Here is a 22175-nt window from a genome sequence, read left to right as displayed (position 1 = left end):
GGAGCCAATTAGATCCACAATTATAGGCTCGTCAATCATTATCCAAAACCTTCCTTAACAGAAACAAACACAACCTAAGTTGAGGTAAAAAAAAAAAACGAAAAACTTGTTTTTGCGTCAAAATTGGTGAATATTCTATGCTATATTCTAGATCATTGAATCCATTCATGAACGTATTAAATGAGGAGTACGGAAAGGTTCTTTTTTTTTTTAGCGTTTATGATGAAGGTGAGTCTCAACCACCAAACTTGTGGAAGTAATATCGTGATAGCTCAAGCCACATGGTCAACTCCACCTTATGAGGTTGAGAATTTGATCATGCGTCGAATTTATAGAAACTTGTAAGTGAAGCACTTGTTCTTGAAAAAAAAAAGAATATTGCTAGCTTGGCCCTAGGTTGCTCTTCAAAAAGGAAAAAAGAAAAAAGAACACATTACCTATGAAATTAAAAAGAATATTAGGTTAATTAATTTCAATTATCTGGTTTAATGAGTGCCTCTAAATTATTAACCTAATGAACTAAAAGGCACCCAAAATTTTCTCAATTCAAAAAAATTGCCTTCGATGAGCTTCACCACCCAATCACGTCATTGAGTGATCGCTTTCGAAGACTTGACAAATTATTTATTACCTTCCCACTTGGATTTTATGGGAAGCCTCCAAACAAAGTTGTAGTTATCGGAATTTTTAATTTGAATGAATTTAAGTTCTTCTTTTTCTTCCATGAATTTCAATGATTTTAAGTTTTTTCTTCTCCCATGTGCATTTTCTCGAGTAGAGAGTCCTTTAAAGTTGAGGTAAAAAGCAATACACTTATCAATTAGAGTATGTCATTATCGACCACTTCCATCTTCCATGAGCAGTGCTTATAATAGACTTTTATTGGTCCATCAATTCAACCAGCTATACTACACAACTAAAAAGAATACAATTAAATATATGATAAATGTATAAATGATGAAAGCAGACTATGTGTTGACTAATGGGTGAAAATTTCTCCCTGTATAGGGGAGGTGTGATGGCATCCCTTCTGGGTGACACTTCCTCTGTTGCGTGTTGGTAGGGGGAACGAGCTTTTACACGTCCTTATGGGTGCATATACCTTTGTACACTACTACTTGTGTCATTTGATGTATTTACAACTTAAAAGTCTGAAAAGTACAAGTAACAGCTTTTATGAATGAAAAATATTAAAAATATACTTAGAAAAAATAATTTTTACTTACAATAAGTTGTTCAAAAAATAAAAAAAATAAAAACCATGTTTCCCACTCGCCCTCCTAGTATGTTTTTCCACTTTTACCCTTAAAGTAAAAGAATTTTTTCAAATAATTATTACGAACAAAATTTCCACAATTTCACATCTCTCTTTCGCACTCTTTCTTGCCTTTTTTCCGCGCAATGAAGAGACTAACAAAGAATTATGAATGGAAAACTCTTTTTAGACCTCAAATCTATTTGAATGTATTAATTTCTATTCATAAAGCGTGTACTTGTGAAACTTTTATAAAATCAAGCAGTTATTTATAGTTTCTCTGATATTGGTAAGTCATTTAGTACCTCAAAAGTTGAGCAGTTATCATATTTCTTATTTTCTATAAGCAACGTGAGTTAGCTAGGGCCACATGCTTGACTTTATATATATATATATATATATATATCTTGGTCGATGTCATACCCGTAGGTTACACGCAGCTAAGTGAATAGTGACATACATCTTTAAAATATCAACAAATGTCTTTTGGTATAAAATTAAAGTTAAGTTCACGTTGGTCGAACCGTTGTCAAAATTTTCAACGCTAGCATTTCTAGAAACCAATCTTCCCATGTTTCAAAAAAAGATTCCGGCGACAGCGACGGCGATAACGATGACAGAACGGCGGAACTTGGCCGGGTTTTTTTTTTTTTTTTTTTAACCTTAATCCATTCATTTTTATCCATCCATGACAAAGCGAACACCAAAATATCCCTCCTACCGTTCCCCCAGTCCATACGGTATGTCACAACTCTTACATCATCCTAGATATGTCATCCATGGGTACGAGCCACGTGTCGTCCTCTGAACGAATGGGGGCCCACACCATTAACTTTGATCCCCTATCCCACTCAAATAATGAAGCCCCTGCCCTCCCGCTTCATATTATAAAGGGAAGGGCAGCAAGATCCTCATCCAGGCAATATTGAATCTCCCTCACAGTTGCGCCTCAATCCAAGGAAGTCAATACCAGTTACAGGATCGAGGAGATGGGTCGGGCGGGAGTCCAGGACAAGACCACCATGAAAAGGGTGAGCCCCAAGCGCAGGGATCCCGTCAAGGTCGTCTACATAGGCGACCCCAAGATGTTTCAGGCAAGCGCCTCCGATTTCAGGGCGCTGGTGCAGTCGCTCACCGGCCGGAATGAGGCCTCCATGCCGCTCAGGCCGGAGCCCTTGGACTTGCCGTACCTCGACGACTCCCCCAAGGCTCATGTCGAAGCTCAGGATCCGGCCACTGTACCGCCCGATCACCTTGCAACTCCCGAGATGCAGACTAGCCCCGATCACGACCACTTTTTCATGGAGTACTCCGACTTCTCGTTCGAGTCGTTCAACGAGTGGATCTTGCAGCGGATGCTGGACGCCGCTTCCCCTGGCCTTGAGAGTTCCAGTGATTTGTATGGTCTCGGTTCTGAAACATGTTCTCCATGATTGTTTGTGGGGATCGCCTGTTTAATCTTTGCATTTCCCTTGGAAGCAAGTAAATATTAGTGCTTCAGACTGCTATATATGTATGTATATATCTCTGTATATATAAATATATGTATTATATATATATATATATACAGATTGACAGAGAGAGGGAGATATCCGGGGGAGATCGCGATAGGTATGTAGCCAGTTGACAATGAAATAAGAGCAAAAATGGAGGTTGGTTTGTAGCAGGAGTGCCGGGCTGCAGGCACCGGGAAAGGACAGTGATACAGCAACGATAAGGGAAAGTGTGTGAGGACAGAGAAGAACTTAAGGACTTGCATTTATCATGTTATGTGCGGTTGTGTAACACAGGTCCCAAAAGCCTCGACGTTATCGTGTGGTCCGTGGCAAATAATTCAGGACCGATTAGAACCGAATGGTTCGACATCAAAAGGAGGGATAAGTTGCCCTCCAACAAGGAACACGCCAAATTAACTTTGCATCAATCTTTAAATGGTTGAATCGGGATATACTTTTACGTTGCTACGGAAGAAGAATATTAAGAGAGCAAGAGAGGACAAGGTCACCTTTCTGCAATGAAAACTATTTATTTGGCTGTGAGCTACCAATATATCGACAGCAACAATGTCACAAGATGTTATTATAATATATATATGTATTCCATTATTCCAACCAATTATCTGAAACAGCTTGCTGATCTGATGAATCTTTTCTTCGTTTTTTTTTTTTTGGGTTCGGTTGGAGGATAAGTCTGGATTGGTGGCAATGACGGAGCACTGGTGTGTGGGCAACTGTCTTTTATTATTATTATTATTATTATTTTACCTATTTTTGAGACAGAAAGAAAAGAGTACTAATTTGCTCCAAGTCGGACGTATTAAGAGAAAAATGATAATTTTCTTATAAGAAAAAAGAAAACTCCATTTCCAAGAGATATTATATATATATTAGACATCTCCGTAGATATATATATCTGATAAGATAAGCAGGCAAAGTGCTAGTATGGCCACAAAAAATCGCCCTTTTCCAGAATGACGTTATCTAAATTATATAATAACCAATATAATGACGTCACCGACTGTGAGCTCTGTCATGGCTGTGGGGGAGAGATGGAAACGCAGGCCCCATAATGGTCCTGCACCGGATCTTGCGCACCTAAAGTCATAAACTTCTACCCACCCGTTTGGAAAAAGAGTCTCATACATTTTATATATATATATATGTATAGTATATTGTGGGTATCAGACCACTTAAGTAAAGAATAAAAACCATGCCTTATACTACCAAAATTTGATGTTATAAGAGCGGTTCACTTGTTTACTTTTAAAAAAAAATTATTTAAGTATTAGCTTAATATATGTTTCTCATCAAATCACTCTTAAAGATCATATATATATATATATATATATATATATATATATATATATATATATATATATATATATATATATAGAGAGAGAGAGAGAGAGAGAGAGATTAGATCCTAATAGCACATTATTAGGACACAATTTTCTGCTGTCCTTGATATTCAACATTTAACATGAAGAGAAATAAAAGAGTTGCATGGTTCGGAATCCTTGGGATAAGTCCCGAATAGCGTATTTAGCCAAATGGAAGCCAGGGAGCAAATTAAGACCTCTTGGATTTCCCGAACTTTGCGGAATACGTTGTATTGAAAAAAAAAAAGAAAACCTTCCTATTCACTTAAAATTTGTAAAAAACTTGATTAGGTTCTTCCTAAAGTTTGTGACACATGTAAATGTGCCTTCCATCAAACGCCCTCTGTGCATATTTATATTTATATAAATGTGGAAGATCCAAACCCTTACGGTTAATGATCTGGCCCTTGGTTTTGTCTACATTGACCTTGGAAAGAAAACGGATAAAAAATGTAGATTAATTCTAGGTGACTAAAATGCCTCCTCTGTTTTTTTTTTTCTTTAATTCAATAATCAATCGATTTTTCGTTCATATCCAATCTTCAAGAGAGAGAGAGAGAGAAGTCAAGATTAGGACTCAACTTTTCCAGGAGGCACTTGAAAATCAAATGCTAAGCTTTTGATTATATATATTAGATAGTGGGTGGTCAGCCTTATATATGCTTATGATGAGGAATCTCAAATAACGCGATCTTAGCGAACCAAAGAGGGACCAATATTAATTCTCGATGGGGGGTGAGGGCCACCTTATTTTATATCATATCAAGATGGGCTTCTGTTTTGGAGTGCAGAGATAAGAATATGCCAGAGAGAATATATATATATATATATATATATAAAAGAGAAGTTAAGCTTTCAAGTAGTCAGGGAACAAATTTTTTTTATAACATGCTCTCCTTGTGCCTTTTCTATGGTTGGATATCTTCGAATCTCATACCATAAGTTTGACTTGAGAAGATTACGATCTTGTCTTATTTAAACATTCAACTTGAAGATGGTCAATAAATGCAAATTCAAATATTCCCGTAAAGTTTGCCAAATATTTGACCTTGCTTGCCAATTAAAATTTATTGAACTGCTTGGCCTTTGCTGAAAGCGGGTCTCGTATCTTATTTTTTGTGCTGCAAAAGCAAGACCACCGACTTGGAACTTGAAACGTCGCTAGGTCTCATTGTTTCCGCTCATTTTTTCCTTTCCCAACAAGATGGTTTGATATCTATTTCAGTAAATAATAGCAAAGTTTCAATTATCTTCTTTGAACCAATGTATGCCCAAAATTCACTGTTTGTTTTTGTATCAGTCCAATATACCTAATTCACTGTTTGTCTCTTCAGCGAGTCATAAAGAGTGTGGATTTCTTGCCAGTCAGTCTACAGTGCCCAAAATTCAAACAGTAGTCTCACCGAGCGTGGCCTTCATGTCAGCTTCGAATCTGAAACCCAAAACTACCAAACATACACTTTTGATGACCGAGAAATTAAGATTTAATTTAAGCTATGTCGCACAGGTACGGGATGCAGATGCAAGTAGCGCATTTTATAAAAGAACATGGGTGCAGAGGAGCCGAAAATGACTTGGGTGCCGCAACCTTTTTGAGGAAGAGTCTATATTTATCAGGATTTAAGATTTTAGTCTCAAAGTCTCACATCCTAGATTTCTAATAAAGATATGAAATTTTAATGTGCGGGAAACACAATAAAATTTGTAATTTGTAGATTTTGAAGTTCATATTAGTCTTTCACCTAACGTTCGCGAATTTGGTACAAGTGAAAGATTTTAAATTCGTGGTTCTAAGTTAGAACTACGATTTTTTTTCTCAGATTAAAATCCGGATCTGGGAGTTTTTTATGCGAGCAGACCTTATCTAATTTGAATCACTCGCTTACTTCCTTCAGTTCGGACCCGGAGCGGCTCACGACTAGAAACGCATCCCTCCCTGAATCCGATCCATGGACCGACGAGGGGTATTTTGTAATTATGTGGCAGAGAAACAGATATATAAGTATTTGCTCGTCTTCCACACGCGACCAAGCGCACTGTAGGAGCAGCAGACCAGAAGGCCCGAATCCCGATGGCGGAGTAACGACAACGAAGCGGAGAGTCGGAGATTCCTTTAAAGTTAGAGTACGAGTTCTTGCAGGTCAACGATCTTTGCTCCTTTGATTTCTTCCTTTCCTTTCTAGCGACTCTGTTTCCTTCAGTCTTCCTCCTGGGCGCCCCCTCCTTCCACCGTCTTCGGCGCGTGAATGCCTTCTCCCATACAATTCTTAGGCTTGGGTTAGGGTTTTGATGTTGGAGGAACGATGTTTAGTCTGAGTGGGTTGCTTATCCTGGAAGGAGCTGAAGGAGGGATTGATGCCGAAAGTCGCTGTGTTTCGCCAGATACGCAGGTGGCCGGTGTCTAGAGCTGAGCGCTTTTTGGGGTAATTCTTGATCTGCGTTGCGTTTCTCTGATGTGAGATCCCGAATTGTGATTTTTCGCTTGTTCGATTTTGTGAATTCGCATTAAGTAGGTTTATGAGTAAACGAGGTCATAACTAGTCGGTTTTATTGGTTCTGGACAATTGGCGGCTTTGATTCTCTTTTCTTTGGTAGTCGTCACCTATTAGGTAACGGCTAGGGCATGCGTGAGCTAGTGTATGGGGCTTTATGTGTAACAGCTGAGAAAGGTAACTCTCATATGGGCTATGGCCGTAGACTTTGATTCTGAAGGCGAGGCCTGAGGCCTCTGTACTTTACATATGGACTTGAAGTCTGGAAAATTAAGGATTACGAGAAAAATGTTTTAACGTTTCGTAGCCAGAGAGAAACTATATAAGAAAATATTTATAGCTAAGATGTCAGACTCTGCAGTTCAACAGTGCGAGAAGTTTTGGCGCGTACTTTCTGTTATAGGCTCGCTATTGTATAAATGATGTTATGGTAAGCTAGTGTTTTTTTTAACTCCATGAATGATGTCACGATGAGTAACAAGCATTTTTTTTTAATGAAACAGCCGGAGAACTCTTGTATGTTACGCTCATTCCAGGGCAAAGGAGGAGTGGACATACCTAGTGTGTACATGTTTTAAGCGTGTATGTTGAGGTAGCTCTATGGAATCATAAAGAATAAAACCAAACAAGTGCATTAAGTTGTTCAGAAATGTTAGCTAAAAACAAAAAACATCCACAATTTTGCTTAGTTCATTGTGCAAGCAAATCAATGGTAAATGTAAGGTGGGATATTTGGAGCCGATATTGCAAATGAAAAGTATCAGACCTACTTGACTAAGGGCACATATTAGGTCCAAAAGATAAGGGTTAGAGAACGATGAGTCAGTAAGTCAAGTCCTATAGATAGGATAAACCGAGAAAGTATTTGCTATCTTGGCAAGGGAAAGCCTTGGGACCTCAGAGACATCTTGGTTAGTTTCAGTGGATTTTTGACAGTTAGAGAAAACAAATATCAAACAAAAAAAAATGGATTTTTTAGAATATATTTTTAAAATATAAAGAACTTACTAGAAGAAGAAAACTGTTTCTGAAGTTCAAAAGTTATACAAAGGAAAACTTAATCTTATTCCTGATATGCAGTAGAACTTCTAAGTGTTCTATGTTTTTTTTTTTTTATTGAAGGTTATCTGCCATTTACAACATTATTTTTATTTTTTCTTGTTACCCATTGTTTATGCGGCTGTGCTCATATGAAGCTTTCATAGGTTAAAAATGAGGAACAAGAGATTTTTGTTGCACGAAGTATTTGTTCTTGTATATTAGAAAGGGGCAGTTGTGTTTCTCATGATTTGGGTCTTCTGAAATCTGATGGGAGTTTAAGAAGATATTTCTTTATTTCCTTTTATTATTATTATTTTTTTGAATAAGACTTTGTTCCTTATCTTGCAGTACACTCAGCGAATGCACCACACAAGGAGGTTTCCAATCATGGGTTTGGTGCCCCATAAGCCTCAAGGAGCAGAGCCACTTGCCAGTATCGGAATTCTTGGAGAACCTACAGTAAATAATTCAGCCACCCAAGAAGAAGGTGCCAAGCAGAGATTAAGATGGACTTCAGATCTTCATGAACGTTTTGTTAATGCCATTACACAACTTGGTGGACCAGACAGTGGGTATTTTCTGTGCTAGTTTTATTTTCTTTGCTAGCCGTGCCTCGTATTTTAGATGTTTTTAAGTGGTTTACGCTTTTCATTTTGTTGGTCAAAAATGTCCTAAGAAACTGCAATGTTCTTTTCATCTTAAATTTTTTGCCCAATTGATCAGTAAATGTCAAAAACAATCTTTACATCCATGGGTAGCTTGTGGCTGCAGCTTCCGACTCTGGACGTGATAATTCTAGATGTAAGCTTTCCATGGTTCCCTCACTGTTATTTTTTGTATATTTCTTAATGATGATTTCAGGAGCAACACCAAAAGGTGTCTTGACAATGATGGGTGTGCCTGGGCTTACCATCTATCATGTCAAAAGTCATCTGCAGGTAATTCTTTGTTTCTTTGGTATTGGGATTGGCTAATCTGTACATGATAGTTTAAGTTGGTATATCTGATAGTTTTGGTTTTTCTTCTCTTTTCGTTGATTGCATAGAAGTATCGACTTGCAAAGTTTCTCCCAGAATCTTCAGCAGATGGTAATTATCTTCAATTGATTATTTTGTCTTCATTGACTCCTACATGTGCTTATCTTGGTCTTTGATTTTATTCTGGTAAACTTTATGTCTTGAATGGCTTCTAATTCTTTTGCTTAGACCTTAAAGTTAGATGCATGCACAAGTTTCAGGGTCAAAGGATGAAAAGGAAGGTTCTGCTGGTTCCATGTCTAATATGGAAAATTTACCGTAAGTGAATTCAGATTTCTACCCCTCCTTTCTTGGCAGTATTGTGGAAAATCTTTATTCTCTTCTAGTGAGGCATCTGAATCTCTGCAATTATGCTTTGCTGTTGCTGAAGTTCACAGATCAATGAGGCATTCAGAATCCAGATGGAGGTGCAAAAGAGACTGCAAGAACAACTTGAGGTATGTTATTCCCTGTGGAAAAGGAAATTGTTTTTTTGTGGGAACCTAAAAACATGTGGAACCGCATGTTTTTGCTGCTAGACTTAGCTGAAAACTTGAATTCCAGCAAAGTTAGCTGCCAAGCTTGTTGTAGCAGGCACCAGAAGCTTCTGGAAACTATTTTGCAATTGGCGAAGGGGTAGAGTCAGTTCCCTTCTAGATGCTTCTTCTTTAGATGACACGTCTTCTTCGACAACATGCCAAGCAATAAATGTACTGCAATGGACAAACTAGAGGAGTTGAGTTGTGGATCCTCTTTGGCTTAAAAGTGCTTGTATGGACTATCAGTGTTCCTTGTGTTTCACCAGCAAACATGGACCAAGACCGGTGGGGTGGAGATCCTCATCAGTCATCACTCTTAGCAAAAGGGCATGACCGCCTGAGACTGTCCTCAAGAGAAGCTATGAAGCAGAAGGTGAAAGGCACTGTGAAACCGTATTATATCTATTTGCTTGGCGTCGATCATCAATAATCCTATGAAATCTACCATGTCGAGTCCAAAGTCTTTTTGTCCTAATACTTGCCTTCTTGCCACCTTTGTCCTTGTCTGCAATTGAAGGAATATTTATCTGGTTAATGCACGTAGAAAAAAAAAGAAAAAAGAAAAAAAGAACACTTACTGGACACCTCTTTCTGAAAAGTAAGCCCAAGAAACTGTGACCCATTATGTAGCCAAATCCTCTAAAATTCTTCAGTAATTCGATCGCTTTCAGACAAATTTCATATTTCAACTGTTTGGGTATTCCTCAGGCCAACCAGTTGGTTTGATTTTGAGTGATCTGCGTTAAGTTGCAGTTGTGGTTACTGCCTTTGCTTTTCTTGCGGTGAATCTGTTGTGGAGTAATTATGTTCAGTTTTAATTTATTTCATGGTGAGAGAGAGAAAGAGAGAGAGCTTCATAAGTCTGTGATATATTAAAAGGACATTATGAAGCATTACCTGTTTGAGAAGGAAATGGGAAGGGGGCCTTCCTACCACCTCGAGGGCACACCTGAAAATGGAAAGCAGGAACAGGCTAAAAAAGGATGAACGTATTGTAGAGTAACAATATGAGCTAACATATGCTTACAACACAAAATTTAATAGCTTTGATACTTAATATGGCCTTTATCAGCTCATAAAATAAATAAAAAAATAAGTTTCATAAAGTAGTAAAACCAAAAGCGTAAAATATGTAGAAGAGTGACATAGGAATTTCTAAATAATTATCAGCCACGAGGAAACGAAAGAACTTCACGACAGAAGAATTAAATTACAAAGTACCTATTTAAACTAAAAAAGTTATGATTTATTATCGGTGAGTCTGTTTTCCCTGGGGACAGCCCTCCTAGGCGTCTGGATTGATGGTTCACAATCTGTTTTATGTTCATTGATATTTGATGTGCGGACGTGACAGCAACCGAGATACTAAGCTGAACTCTTATTATTAGTTGATTGTTGATTACTCTTATGACAGAATAGAGATATAATAAATACCTCTCAGTACATTATCATTGTAGCCTTTGCCAATTGGCAGTTGCATCTGCAACCTGGTATGGTCCGGAACGTTTCAAGTAGGGTTTGAGTTTAGGAGTTGGAGGGAACAATTGCATTTGCAACATGGTAAAATTCTAAAACACAGAATGTTTGACGTGGGGGGACCATGGCTTTTATCGACCTTTCAAGTTCCTTGCTGCATGTCATGTAACGCAGCCTTCTACGTTATTTTTTCTGTTTCTCGAGGCCCATGGTTTCATCATTTGGCTTCTGTTGCAGGTGCAGAGGCAATTGCAGTTGAGAATTGAAGCACAAGGAAAGTACCTGCAGAAAATCATTGAGGAGCAGCAGAAGCTTGGGGGGTCGCATAAAGGAAGCGAGTCTTTCGAATCACCTCCACCTAACAACTCTGCTCCACAATTTTTGGTCTCTTCTTCAGATTCAACTAAGAGACGTAGGGTGGAGTCCTCGTCAGATTTACCAGCCGAATTGGCTGGCAAGAAGATTAATTCCGACTCTTTTCCCGAATAATTTGTCTATCAAATGGATTAAAACACTTGTGCAGAAGTCATGAAGCAGCCAATTGCAACTTAGCAACAGATTCAGCGCAGAACAGGGGTTCTACTTCTACCTCACCATTGTTGTTTCTGTCCAGGTTGGTGTGAATAGATGATGAAGTCGACAAGCTGGCCTCCAGTTTCACCAGAAGCCGGGCATGTAAACACAGTGTACGGGTGGTTACATTCCATATACATGTTTTATGTAATGTTACGAATCAGCTGAAATTGAGGTTTCTTGTTTATGTTCCTTGCTCCTGGTTCTTGTTCATGTGTTTCCTTGTGTGAGGAAAAATCGACGTGTATGAATTAGACGACTCGGAGAATGCATGAGAGCTCATATGCGTAAACAAATGGAGCAACTTTGAGAGTAAGAAACTTTTTTGTGAAATTTTTACCAAAAAACGCGTTCACGCGTACGTCATTATGCAGTGTTGGTAGTGTATTCGTGAGTTTACACGTGCCTTGGCAAAGGTCACAGGGACGCGCCGCACAAGACGCCCTCCCCGCTTGTGGCCTAACCGCTTACGCCCGACGCCCCTAACATGTTATGCTATATATATATATATATATATAATATTATATTCCAATCGGTTGGAAGCCCTTTTGATCTTCTTGGAAAATGTCAGAGCATTAGCGGCTAAAAATAAGATGCTAATTAAAACAAAGGAAAAGGAAAGTTTCCTAAGTATTCAAGCCGATCTTGAACGCAATACAGAATATAGGGGGGATGTTGGAAACTCTGAGTTCTTCCGGGGGAATTTTCAGTATATCCGATATGGGTCTCGGCGGCTTGTTACTGGACCCGATCCAGTCCATGTGTCTCTCTTCCTCTTCCTCTCTCTCGCTCTCCCCGCTCTCTGTCTGGGAGGCGAGCGGAGAGCAGACCTCATACCCTTTGCTCTCGGCTTTCGCCTCTTTCTGCTCCCCTGCAAGACCCCTTTAAGGAGGCGGTGACGCTGACCTTCTGTAACGAAAAGAGGTTACAGAAAAGAGAACTCACAGAAGACAGAGAGAGAAAGAGATTTGGAGGAGAGCCCTAGAAGAAGAAAGGAAAGGCAATGGTGGATCTGTGGTGGGTGGTGGTAGGGGCAGCGGTACCTGCGCTAGCAGCTGCGCAGGCGGCGAGGATGAGGAAGAAGAAGGCGGACGAGGAGCAGATGATCAAGAAAAAGAGCTCCGATGACATCTTTGTGTGCGAGAGGGTCTGCACTTCTAAGCGGATGCTGAAGAAGGTTGGTTCCTTCTCCAAGGAGCCAACGCCGGACACATGCGTTACCGTCTGCGGCGTCTCCCAGATTGACGCCTGCGCCGATGCCTGCGCCCGCACTGTCTGCGTCCTTCCGCACCATGTCCCCAATTGGAACGACGTGTGCCTCCGCAGGTGCCAGAGCGAGTGCCTCAAGCTCTCTTCTTCCCGATACTGATGATTTGTTAATTCTGCTCCTTCTAGGTAGTTGATGTTTCTTCGCTATCTTTGGCTTTAGAGAAGGCATCGCAGTTTTATTATTGTTGGCGGTTCAGATTTTTATGTTCGATGGGGCATCTTGTACGTTCTTTAAAGTAGAGTAGGACTGAAGATGAACATTCCAGTTTGGATTACTTCACTTCCCTTTTTTTTTCTCCCCAGTTATGTGAAAATGGTAGATGTCATATGTTCTCCTGTGATTTTTCACAGTGACGATAGGTGAAGGTGAGTGTGTCCGATGTCAATAATCGTGATACAGTTGGTCGAATTGTTAGTCATTTTTGGGATTTCCCTTTCTATAGAAAAAAGGTTGGTGCTTTTGCGTTTCATTGGAGTGTTTCATATTTTTTTGAGGAACCAATGTGCTCTGTTGCGTTATTTTACTTTGGACCTGGTTAGATGGCCGGCTCCTTTGTTTCCTTGAGGAACCAATTTCTCGAAGATTCGAATGCTTCATTAGTTAACAGAGATGCCTTTTACCGTTCGTATGAATATTGTTCTCGTACTTCTGCAGCAACCAACAATGGCTTCACGAAGAGAATCTTACCCTTCCACCAGAACCAGGTCTGACATCAATTTACTAAAATTGTTCTCCAGGCAGGTGGACAGAAATTGAGATGGGGTTTGACACAATGCCCCGTCCTGTTAACTGTTGTTTGAGAGGTTTGAGATTTCTGATGTCTGAGCAATTTTCCTCCGTAGAGTTGTGACATACTTCCGATCCTCATTTTCAAAGGGCAGAAATTTACTCTTCAATTGATGTCTGCTTCTACTAATCATGTGATTCATTGTACTGATGCTTCAGTACCTGTATAATTGGTTCCTAGCTTTAGTTTCATTTGGTATGTAGCCATTCCCTGTGCATATGAGATCCTGGGATGAGATGTTGCTGTTTGAGGGTACTGAATACATTTAATGAGCACAACGAGGAACACTCTGCTCAATCTACAGAAAGACCACCAGCCTTGGTTTAGTGTCATTATTTTATCTATGTCCTATTCAAGCTCTCCAAATAGATCCTAGGTTTGATTTCTGCACCTGGGAGAGAGAAAATAGAGAGAGAGTCAGAGACGCTTCCTGTCTCTGTTAATGCAACCCGTTGCCTGCAAAACCATGAACGCTCCGGTTAATGTCTAGCGCGTAGAATTGGGCATGAGTGGTAAGCACAGACGCCAAAGCATATGCACAATTTTAATGCTTTGTTTTCTCGATGAGTTGAAAAAAATATCTAGTCCCGTGCTCTTGGGAGCGGTGTTAAGCTTCTTGAACAGTTGGTCCTATTCTGTTGACTTCAGCAGGCAAACCTACTTCAGTTTATGCGTTGAGCAATTCCCATGTGATCTGAACCTTGACTCCGATCAGACCGCCACAACCTATCCCACTGTACCCACCTCTTCTAGTCTATTGATTTATTACTGCCCGTTTCTTCAAAGGTTTGGATTGCCTATGTGTATCATCCTACTGGAGCTGAAAGAGGCTGCTTATGATAGTTATCCATTGCATTGGCTCCCCTCTGGCTATGCTATGCTAGAGCTATTGAATTTTCTTTTCCCTCTATTGCGCAGAACCCAGAGAGGTCCATGACATTCAGGATCCTCCCAGTCCCCCTCATTCTTTGCAGAGCACAGTTATTTGCTGTCCTCTATACATCCATTTGCATGCCTTGTGCATAGATCACTGTCCAGGATATTTCCTCCGTCTTTTCAGGTCCTTACAGATCAACAGAAGAAGCTGCTGCTTCTCTGCACATTCTGAAAGCAAGCTTGGAGAGTTGCAGGTTTGTTACCCAAAGGCTGCATTGGACGTGCGCCTCAAGCAAAGCTGCATCCCTCATTGTGCCATCATCAAACTGCTTGTGCAAACCGAACCGCCGAAAGCAGAGCACACAGCGGACACAGCTAGCTATTAGGGATCAGAGATGTGGAGATACAAGCAGCTGGGGATCCAGGACAGCTAAACCCATTGGAAGCCAGATAAGAGAATCTTCAGCCAGAATCCAACCCCTTTTGCAAGCCTAAGGAGCTATGACAAATAATGGGGGATGTGCGGCAGAGGAGATGTCGAACAATGGGATTTGCAGCAGTTGGGGAGATGCCCCTGTGAGGCCTTTGGACCTTACACTAGTACTCCATACTGCAGGACCTTTGAATGAGCCACAGGTAGCTGATGCCGAAACGTGAACCCCATGAAACTGTCCGCTCTGACCCTCAGTATCCCATCACCCTAGGGTCTAGCCAGTTGGGCAGAAATGCGTTGTAATATTTTGTTGGGAATTAAAGAGTTGGTTCCAATGAAATGGTCTATGGGAGGTCTCATGAGCGCATTCCCAGAGAGGATTCTAGGCCACTCAGTCCACAAAAGGTAGGAGCGCAGTGAGTGATCTTGGTAGGAAACACTGAAAAGGCATGTCTTACAGGTGGACCTAGTGGAGGCGGCTGCCCACACAGACATAGTCAGTTACAACAGTTGAGCGAATCCAAGCATATAGGGTCCTTCTTGGACCTAGCCAAAGTCTCTTATAACTGCCCGTCGGCTAAAAATCTGGCTTCGTTATCTTCATGGTCATTATTGGCAACCTGGCTATGGTTTCCGAGGGAGGATTGAAAACTTTGAGGACAAATCCAATAGTCAGTCACCTAATTTTCTGGCTTTGCAGCAGCAGCAGCAGCTGGCCCCAGGCTCAAAGCTTGATCCTTTACCATTGCACCAAAGCGACTGGCCACCTATAAAGATCAGCAGTCATCCATCTTAGGTTTATGATAGAAGTCTTTCTTTTTTCTGTAACTGCAACACCACCCTCCTGGCCCTGCTAATTTAGCCTGTTGTACTTCATGTTACCTCTCCAAGAATGTACAACTCCAAAGTAAAGACTCCAATTAACCCTATGTACAACTATCACTTGAAAAGAGCGATGAGTAGATGCAGAATGAAATCTTCCTTCCATTTTTACATGGCAAAAACACAAGTTGGGTTGACAGACATCGCCGCTGTTTGGCTTAGGTGCTTACATCCACATGGTTGCTGCCTCTGTCTGCAGGATAATAACCTGCTTTGGCTTATGCAGGGGTGAGAATCGATGGTGTTTTCGAACTTTTGACCACCCACTTGCAGGTTGTAGCCTGCCCAACTTTGTTGCAACCCCTAGGGGCCAATCAGGTTACATATATTTACTTTTCTTTTTTAAGGGCTAAGCTGAAGTTATAACTACTTAAACAGGGATCTGATATTGAAACCCTAGGCGCTGTTTGGCTACAAGAATCAGTTACTGTTCTATGAACCTACCCAAAAATTGGATCTGATTTAAAACACTTTGTTGCAATGTTTCATGGATCTGTTGCAATTTTTAGGCACGTTCATAAAACTGCAACAACTTGTTACTCATGTCAAGCAGACACTTAGGTTGTATGGTTGTGTTTTTTTTTTTTTTGTGTTGAATGACGCCCTTCAAAAGATTTGCTCTGTAAAAACATTGTGTATTTGAATAAAAAGACCAGAACAATGCTTTTTCCCGTGAAAATTTTTATATGGAGAGGCACCAGGAGGGATGGGATATTCACACCTTTTTGAAAATGTCATTTTCTCCCAGCCAGGTTTTTCACAAAACCAATCTCGATCATCACCTTCACACGCCTTAAATGCCGTTTTGGAGCCAAAACTAGATTTGGACTCCAAGGCAGCATTTAAGGCCATCACGAAAGTTTGGACGGAGATATTCACCTATATAGACACGTTGAAGGAAGAATATAGAAAATGGCTGAATGAGAAGATCACTCTTTTCCTTCATATGAATCATGTTGATGCAGGATCTCTAACTCGACAGCCTCAAGTCACACGATAGTTGTCACCTTTAACCATCTTCATGCGAGTTTCTACTTTATTACCAGGCCTCCACTTTAGTATGAGGGCCTCTTAAGACAGCGTCTTTTATTGTTGTTGTCATTTAAAGTGGTCTTTTCATATGAAACCCGAACCAATAGACATAAATTGGATGGATAGAGAGGGAGAGAGAGGGAGTTGATACCTTTAATTTTCTCTACATTCCATAGACTACCAAACTTGCTTTTGGTGCTTTACGATGACGTGCTTGTACTGTTTTAACTTGCATATTGGTGTTTTTTTCTTCTGTTAACTCTACATGAGCTCAAAACAGAAACTCCCCTGCTTACTAGCTCTCATCCCATCTGTTGTGCCTACCCATTGGAGACACAATCTACAAAATAAGATAAAAAGAAAGAAATGGACAAGAACCAGCCCATTTGTCTTCCATAATGGTACCATTGATCTTAAGATCAAAACTCCTTAATACCATAAGGTATCACTTTTCTTGATTGACAGAGAGCCGATAAAATGAGAATATATAACGAAATTTGGGAACAAGATAGCAAAATTTAGGAACAAGAAGTCCCCTAAATAAAAGAACAAATCGCAGAAAGAGAGAAAGAAAGAGAGAGAGATTTTCATTTGTTTAAAACAAAGTACCCAATAAAAAAGAAGAGAAGGCAGCAATATATGGATAATAGCGAAAGTGAGCGTAATGGTCAGAAGACCGATGCTGCACTTAATGCTCTGCTTTTATCATCCTCTTTTATTTTTCTCGTAGGCCGTTGAGAGCCTTCCATTAATGAATGGAATCGGTAAAAATCCAGCTGCCTCCACTCCGCAGATGGTCAACGAAACTACACCTTTAATATGAGAATATTAATTGGGCATCTTTATTTATTTCTTTAATATAAGAATATTAACTGGGCATCTTTATTTATTTCTCATGTGGTTCTGCTGCTTTTAGCTAGTTCTGGGGAACCCCATGAATCTGAATCGCATTTCGAGATCTTTCCGGAACTTGGAAAATCAAGAACTTGGCCCTGACATTGCTTTCTCCGTCCCTGAGAAAACCAAACAACACCAATGATAACAATAATGAGGAAGAGATGATGCACCTGACAGGCGCGGGCCACATCAACAAAACTCAGTTGACCCTTTAAGAAAAAAGTAAAGAAGATAAGCCAAAAGGGCAGTTGCAAATCCACGACTGCTAGCGTTTGTTTCGGAATCTATCTATCTTCTTCTTCTTCCACTCTGAATACCAGGCGCAATAGAGTTGACAGGCCTTGGCAATTGAGTTGGTATTCAATTTGATAGATAATAAGTCATGGTTCGAGTTTTATGGTACTCAATTTCCTACAAGAAATTTTACAACCATCGAACAACTAAATCTCTCGATTTAAGTGCAGTTGTTTTAAATAAATCAAAAAAAGAAATGAAACAACAACACGAGTCAATGAAAGTTTCCAAACTAATTACAAAAAAAAAAAGGTCATGAAATGACTACCTTGCTCACAAAACTCATTAAATGCATATGGTTGGAGTTGTTTCAAAAGGGGAACAGCCCAAAGTACAAACACAGAATGTGGGTTCAGATCTTGACCTGAGTTTCTTCAACCATGTTGTCCTCGCGAGCAATGGCGGTCGGTGCCTACTCTGAGTTTACCTCTTAGAAACAAACCCATTTAGTGCTGTGGTTCTTGGAAGATTCAGTGGTACAAAATAATTTAGTCTTTCTTTCTCTCCTTTCTAAAATGCACGTTCATAGCATATTGTGATGCAATAATTGATGCATCAAAGTTTAACTATTGCGATTCACAGTTATTGCAAGCAAAATATAGAATTCAAAGATCTGCTGGTGATGGGGACCATGTTGGTAGCTCCAGACCATTGGCTATCGGATATTCAGATATCCAAAACATAAGGCTTGGTGTCAGGAATATCCAGTAGGACCAAGTGCGTCTGCCAGTGGGAATGGATTATTGGATCAGTCCAATTCTCAACCAGAGTTTGAATCCAACTAATCTGAAATCCAAATCCAAATCTGAGATCCAGTAGGACCTCGTTCCTCCTAGTATGATGAAAGTGGATCATGTGGCATGGTGACCCGAACCTTTGGCGTAGGAAGCTCTGCAGATCTTACTTGAAAATTTGGTCGATATTTTTAATTTACTGCTGACTTGACTCCACCACTGACCTGACTTTATTCCGGCGTGGAAAGATCTGCAGGTTTCCATTTGCTTGGTTGCCTTGAAACCGCCGCAACTTGCTTCATGTGGAATCCTTTGTCATCTTCAACAAGAAAAAGGAAACCCAGAACATAATAAGATATATATATAACTCAATTATATAATACATATACATGCATATATATTTATTTATTTTAGCTTTTTATATAAAGCACTTATACCAGCTTATTTTTTATTTAACCAAATATTGAAGAAAGGTAACATGTGAATCCTCTTGGGTTTACCTTTTGCATTTAAAACTGGTACAGCTATCGAGTTTTTACCACGCAAGACGACTGAGGTCTAATCTTGCCAAATGCTGGAAACGATATGCACCGTACCAACCAATCAGAATAAGAATGAATCTGATTTTTTTTTACTCTTCTATATTTATTAAAAACAATTTAAAACTGTTTAAACTAATTAATAAAAAGGTTAGGGCCGATATAGAACAATTTAAAATTGTTTAAACTAATTAACAAAAAATTAGGCCCAATATGCACTGATGTTGATTGTAAAGGGGTATCTGACTACTCTGAATTTAAAATCTACAGATCTGATGTAGATATAATGTAACATGTTTTTGTTAATGTGGTAAAAGATTCATCATAAATTTTATTGTCCTTCAAATTAAGGATCTTACATCCGACCCAAGGTCCACATTTAAAACTCTCATTTTACCTTTTCTGTATAGAAAAAATGTTGAATATATATATATATATATATATATATATATATCAGTTTCACCCAAACCTTCCTTTCACCTGTCTGGTAGTTAGGTTTACGTGACTTCTGCCTTACGCTAAGAAGTGAAGATATTAATTTCTTGACGTCTTGAACAGCAGCATAGTCAACGATGTACAACTCTTGTCTTGTTCTTAATGCATTATTGCGTAGTCTGCTAAGTTACGACTTGTAGCAATTTTATTAGTATCGGTCCGAGTTGGAATCGGCTGATACGCATATACAATCGTTAGAAAAAAGCAAAGCGGCTTAACATGGTCCCTTCCAACTTTAGAAATATCCTGTTCATTCTCCCATTTTCTTTTCCGATTCCGATGACCGATCCTTATTCGATCATACCACTTAATGAGCCCGAGTCTTTCCTTGGAATAGATTTGAAATCCGTGCCACATAAAATTCAGAGCTCAAGCAACCAATGAATATCATAATCATTGATCTCGGATATGTTGGATTTACATATCTGTCAGTTTTAGGTTTTAGGATTTACATAATGAAACTTCTAGCTCGGCTCGAGCTTAAGAATATCTTGATAGAAGCAGCTCGAGCTCAACTCAGCAGTTACGTGTTGTTGAGCTTGACTCGATTAAGGCTTGACAAACTCGTTTGAATAGCATTGATATTCATCATTACGTGTTGAGCTCGAGCTCGACTCGATTAAGACTCGACAAACTCATTTGAATATATTTGATATTCATCGTTACATATTGAGCTCAAACTCAACTCGATTAAAGCTCGACAAACTCGTAAACTCATTTGAATATATCAACTTGGTTAAGGCTCGAGCTCGACTCAACAGTTACGTGTTGAGCTCGAACTCAACTCAATTATTTGAACGAGTCGACTCATGAACTCGACCTCGACTCCTTAGGTAAATGACTCGTCTCGAACTCGTTCAGGAGCCAAACTTTAAAGAGTCAAGCTGAGTAGCACGACTCGAGATCAAAGGCTATCAAACATACATAGTTTGAAACTAACTTGAACTGCCATGTCATGCTAAAAGAACACCGCTCAGTGCACAAAAGTTAAAGAGCACGATCAAAAGTCTTCATTCTCATCCCTGGTGACTCCACCCTCACCATATGTTCTTCAAATACGGTCCATTCATTTTTTTTTCTTTTGTTTTTCTAAAGATTAACAACAGCATGTAAGCTCGTCAACTACTTTGTGGGACACAGTTCACCAAATTCCACAAAAGAGGATTAAAAAATTTCTAAACCAAGACCAGCATTAAGAATAAAGCTGCTGCATTTGTCATTTTGCCTAGCTCTTTGGTAGTGGTTGCTTGGCTGTAAAGGGTCTCAAGGCATCTTGCAGTTTACATCTTAATGGAAGAGCTTCTAGTTTCTATCTCACAACCAAAAATAAATTAGTATAAGCGAGAGAACAGAATCATCATCTAGCATCGCTACATAATTAAATACGCCGTTCAAGGGAATGTTTCTGCAAAGCCTTCCATCGTGCTGAAGTAGATTCCTCGCCATTGAGTCATTTCATTGAACTTCCTCATAGATATAGTAGTTTGATGCATACAGACGTCCTGAGATCTTAATAACTATTCAGAAAACCATCTTTCCAAGGATTTGGTCTACAAAATCACAACCCTAATTCATACTAGATGTTTGAAGTCACCTATAAGACATGTCTCTAGTTCGGTTTTTGTGGAGTCTTAAGTGATAGATGTGCTACCCAGGTTGAATTGTATACACGCTGCTATTGTTGATACTTAAGAACTTAAGACTGTTGAGGTAAGGAGTATCGACGAGCCTTCGAACCTCTTTTTTCTGTGGATTGTTAACCTGATGCTGCTCGCCTTAAATTAAGGATTGAAAATAAATTATGCAAAGCATGAAAAAAAAAGAAGAAAGAAATCAACGAATGAGAACCGCGCCGGTCCTCACGCGCTTAAGTCAAGGTTGGTAAGCGCAAATTTTTCAGTTTGACCGAATTGGTGGGGAGCGACTGGGTCCAAGTCTGTCAGGGTTGACTAGAAGATGAGATAGTACACGCGCTAATCATGATGAATAACTTTGTCAAGGGAAAAGGAAAGGAAAAAAATACAGCAATTGTGGGGAAGATAAAGATTCATCATACCCAAGGGAGAGCCAATGGTCACAAACAAAGGCACAAGGTTTCTCTCTTAAAAGAGATCCTTTTCAAATGTTATTGCCCCACTGCAGGAGGGGATGTGAATTTCTTGCTCACCATGCAACCTCTCTCTCTTCTTTTTGCTTGCTTTTTCAAGATTTGAATATGGTTAGTGGTGGTGGGGACTGCCATTAACATGTCCCTCTCTTCCTTGGAAAGTTTAAACTCTTGAACTTGGGAGGTCAAAAATCACTTTAAAAAGTGAGTGCGTTTGCTACAGCTAGAGAGAGAGAGAGAGAGAGAGAGTTTGGAGACCGAAATTTGTTGTTCAAAGTTTCAAAGAAAAAAAAGAAGAAAAAGAAAAGTGAAAAACGATGTGGTCTCCTCACAGGCGCTGATGTTCCCCAAGCAACTCTCACTCTCTCTTTCTAACCCCTCGCCAAAAGAACAAGGAAAAAAAAAAAAAGAAATATTCAAGTGTGTATTCTCTCTCTCACTCTAGCTTCTCATCAAATATAAAATAACAACAAGAATTATAAATTGCCATACAAAAATAATAAATGTTCTGTTTACCCAATTCCTTTTAACCGGGCTCGCGGCTTCCCTATTGCTTCCC

General features: G+C 39.6%; 3 protein-coding genes across 25 annotated transcripts; all 3 read left to right on the top strand.

Moving 5' to 3' along the window:
- Positions 1 to 2163: 2163 nt before the first annotated feature.
- LOC116267826 (uncharacterized) lies at positions 2164 to 2763 on the top strand. Its single transcript, XM_031649753.2, has one exon. It carries the CDS (start codon positions 2245 to 2247, stop codon positions 2686 to 2688), a length of 444 nt encoding a protein of 147 aa, XP_031505613.1. The 5' UTR covers positions 2164 to 2244; the 3' UTR covers positions 2689 to 2763.
- Positions 2764 to 6155: 3392 nt separating this feature from the next.
- LOC116265452 (myb family transcription factor PHL7-like) lies at positions 6156 to 11457 on the top strand. 23 transcript variants are annotated; one of them, XR_007575126.1, is made up of 8 exons: positions 6165 to 6556; positions 8015 to 8234; positions 8528 to 8604; positions 8712 to 8754; positions 8904 to 8961; positions 9074 to 9140; positions 9488 to 9594; positions 10935 to 11071. XR_007575126.1 is itself a non-coding variant. In XM_031646058.2 (7 exons), the coding sequence occupies exons 2-7, from the start codon at positions 8027 to 8029 to the stop codon at positions 11184 to 11186; spliced, it is 711 nt and encodes a 236-aa protein (XP_031501918.1). In that variant the 5' UTR covers positions 6156 to 6273; positions 8015 to 8026; the 3' UTR covers positions 11187 to 11457. The 23 variants fall into 23 exon arrangements, 21 of the variants coding, with proteins under 21 accessions (XP_031501918.1, XP_031501939.1, XP_031501924.1 ...); XR_004175082.2 differs by having other exon boundaries at positions 8898 to 8961; XM_031646058.2 differs by lacking the exon at positions 9488 to 9594 and having other exon boundaries at positions 6156 to 6273; positions 8898 to 8961; positions 10935 to 11457.
- A 537-nt stretch (positions 11458 to 11994) lies between these two features.
- On the top strand, positions 11995 to 13009 carry LOC116253645 (uncharacterized protein At5g64816). The gene has a single exon (XM_031628580.2). The coding sequence runs from the start codon at positions 12274 to 12276 to the stop codon at positions 12637 to 12639; it is 366 nt and encodes a 121-aa protein (XP_031484440.1). The 5' UTR covers positions 11995 to 12273; the 3' UTR covers positions 12640 to 13009.
- Positions 13010 to 22175: the final 9166 nt, after the last annotated feature.

Source organism: Nymphaea colorata, chromosome 1 (assembly GCF_008831285.2).
Source record: "Nymphaea colorata isolate Beijing-Zhang1983 chromosome 1, ASM883128v2, whole genome shotgun sequence".
NCBI lineage: Eukaryota > Viridiplantae > Streptophyta > Magnoliopsida > Nymphaeales > Nymphaeaceae > Nymphaea > Nymphaea colorata.
This window is presented reverse-complemented; position numbering and strand designations above follow the sequence as displayed.

Excerpts from the sequence above, each read along its gene's own strand:
- LOC116267826 (XM_031649753.2), top strand. The coding sequence starts at position 2,245 with ATGGGTCGGGCGGGAGTCCAGGACAAGACCACCATGAAAAGGGTGAGC.
- LOC116265452 (XM_031646058.2), top strand. The coding sequence starts at position 8,027 with ATGCACCACACAAGGAGGTTTCCAATCATGGGTTTGGTGCCCCATAAG. Across the intron at positions 8,235-8,527 it reads ACAACTTGGTGGACCAGACA|GAGCAACACCAAAAGGTGTC; the intron begins GTGGGTATTTTC and ends TGATGATTTCAG. Across the intron at positions 8,605-8,711 it reads ATGTCAAAAGTCATCTGCAG|AAGTATCGACTTGCAAAGTT; the intron begins GTAATTCTTTGT and ends TTGATTGCATAG.
- LOC116253645 (XM_031628580.2), top strand. The coding sequence starts at position 12,274 with ATGGTGGATCTGTGGTGGGTGGTGGTAGGGGCAGCGGTACCTGCGCTA.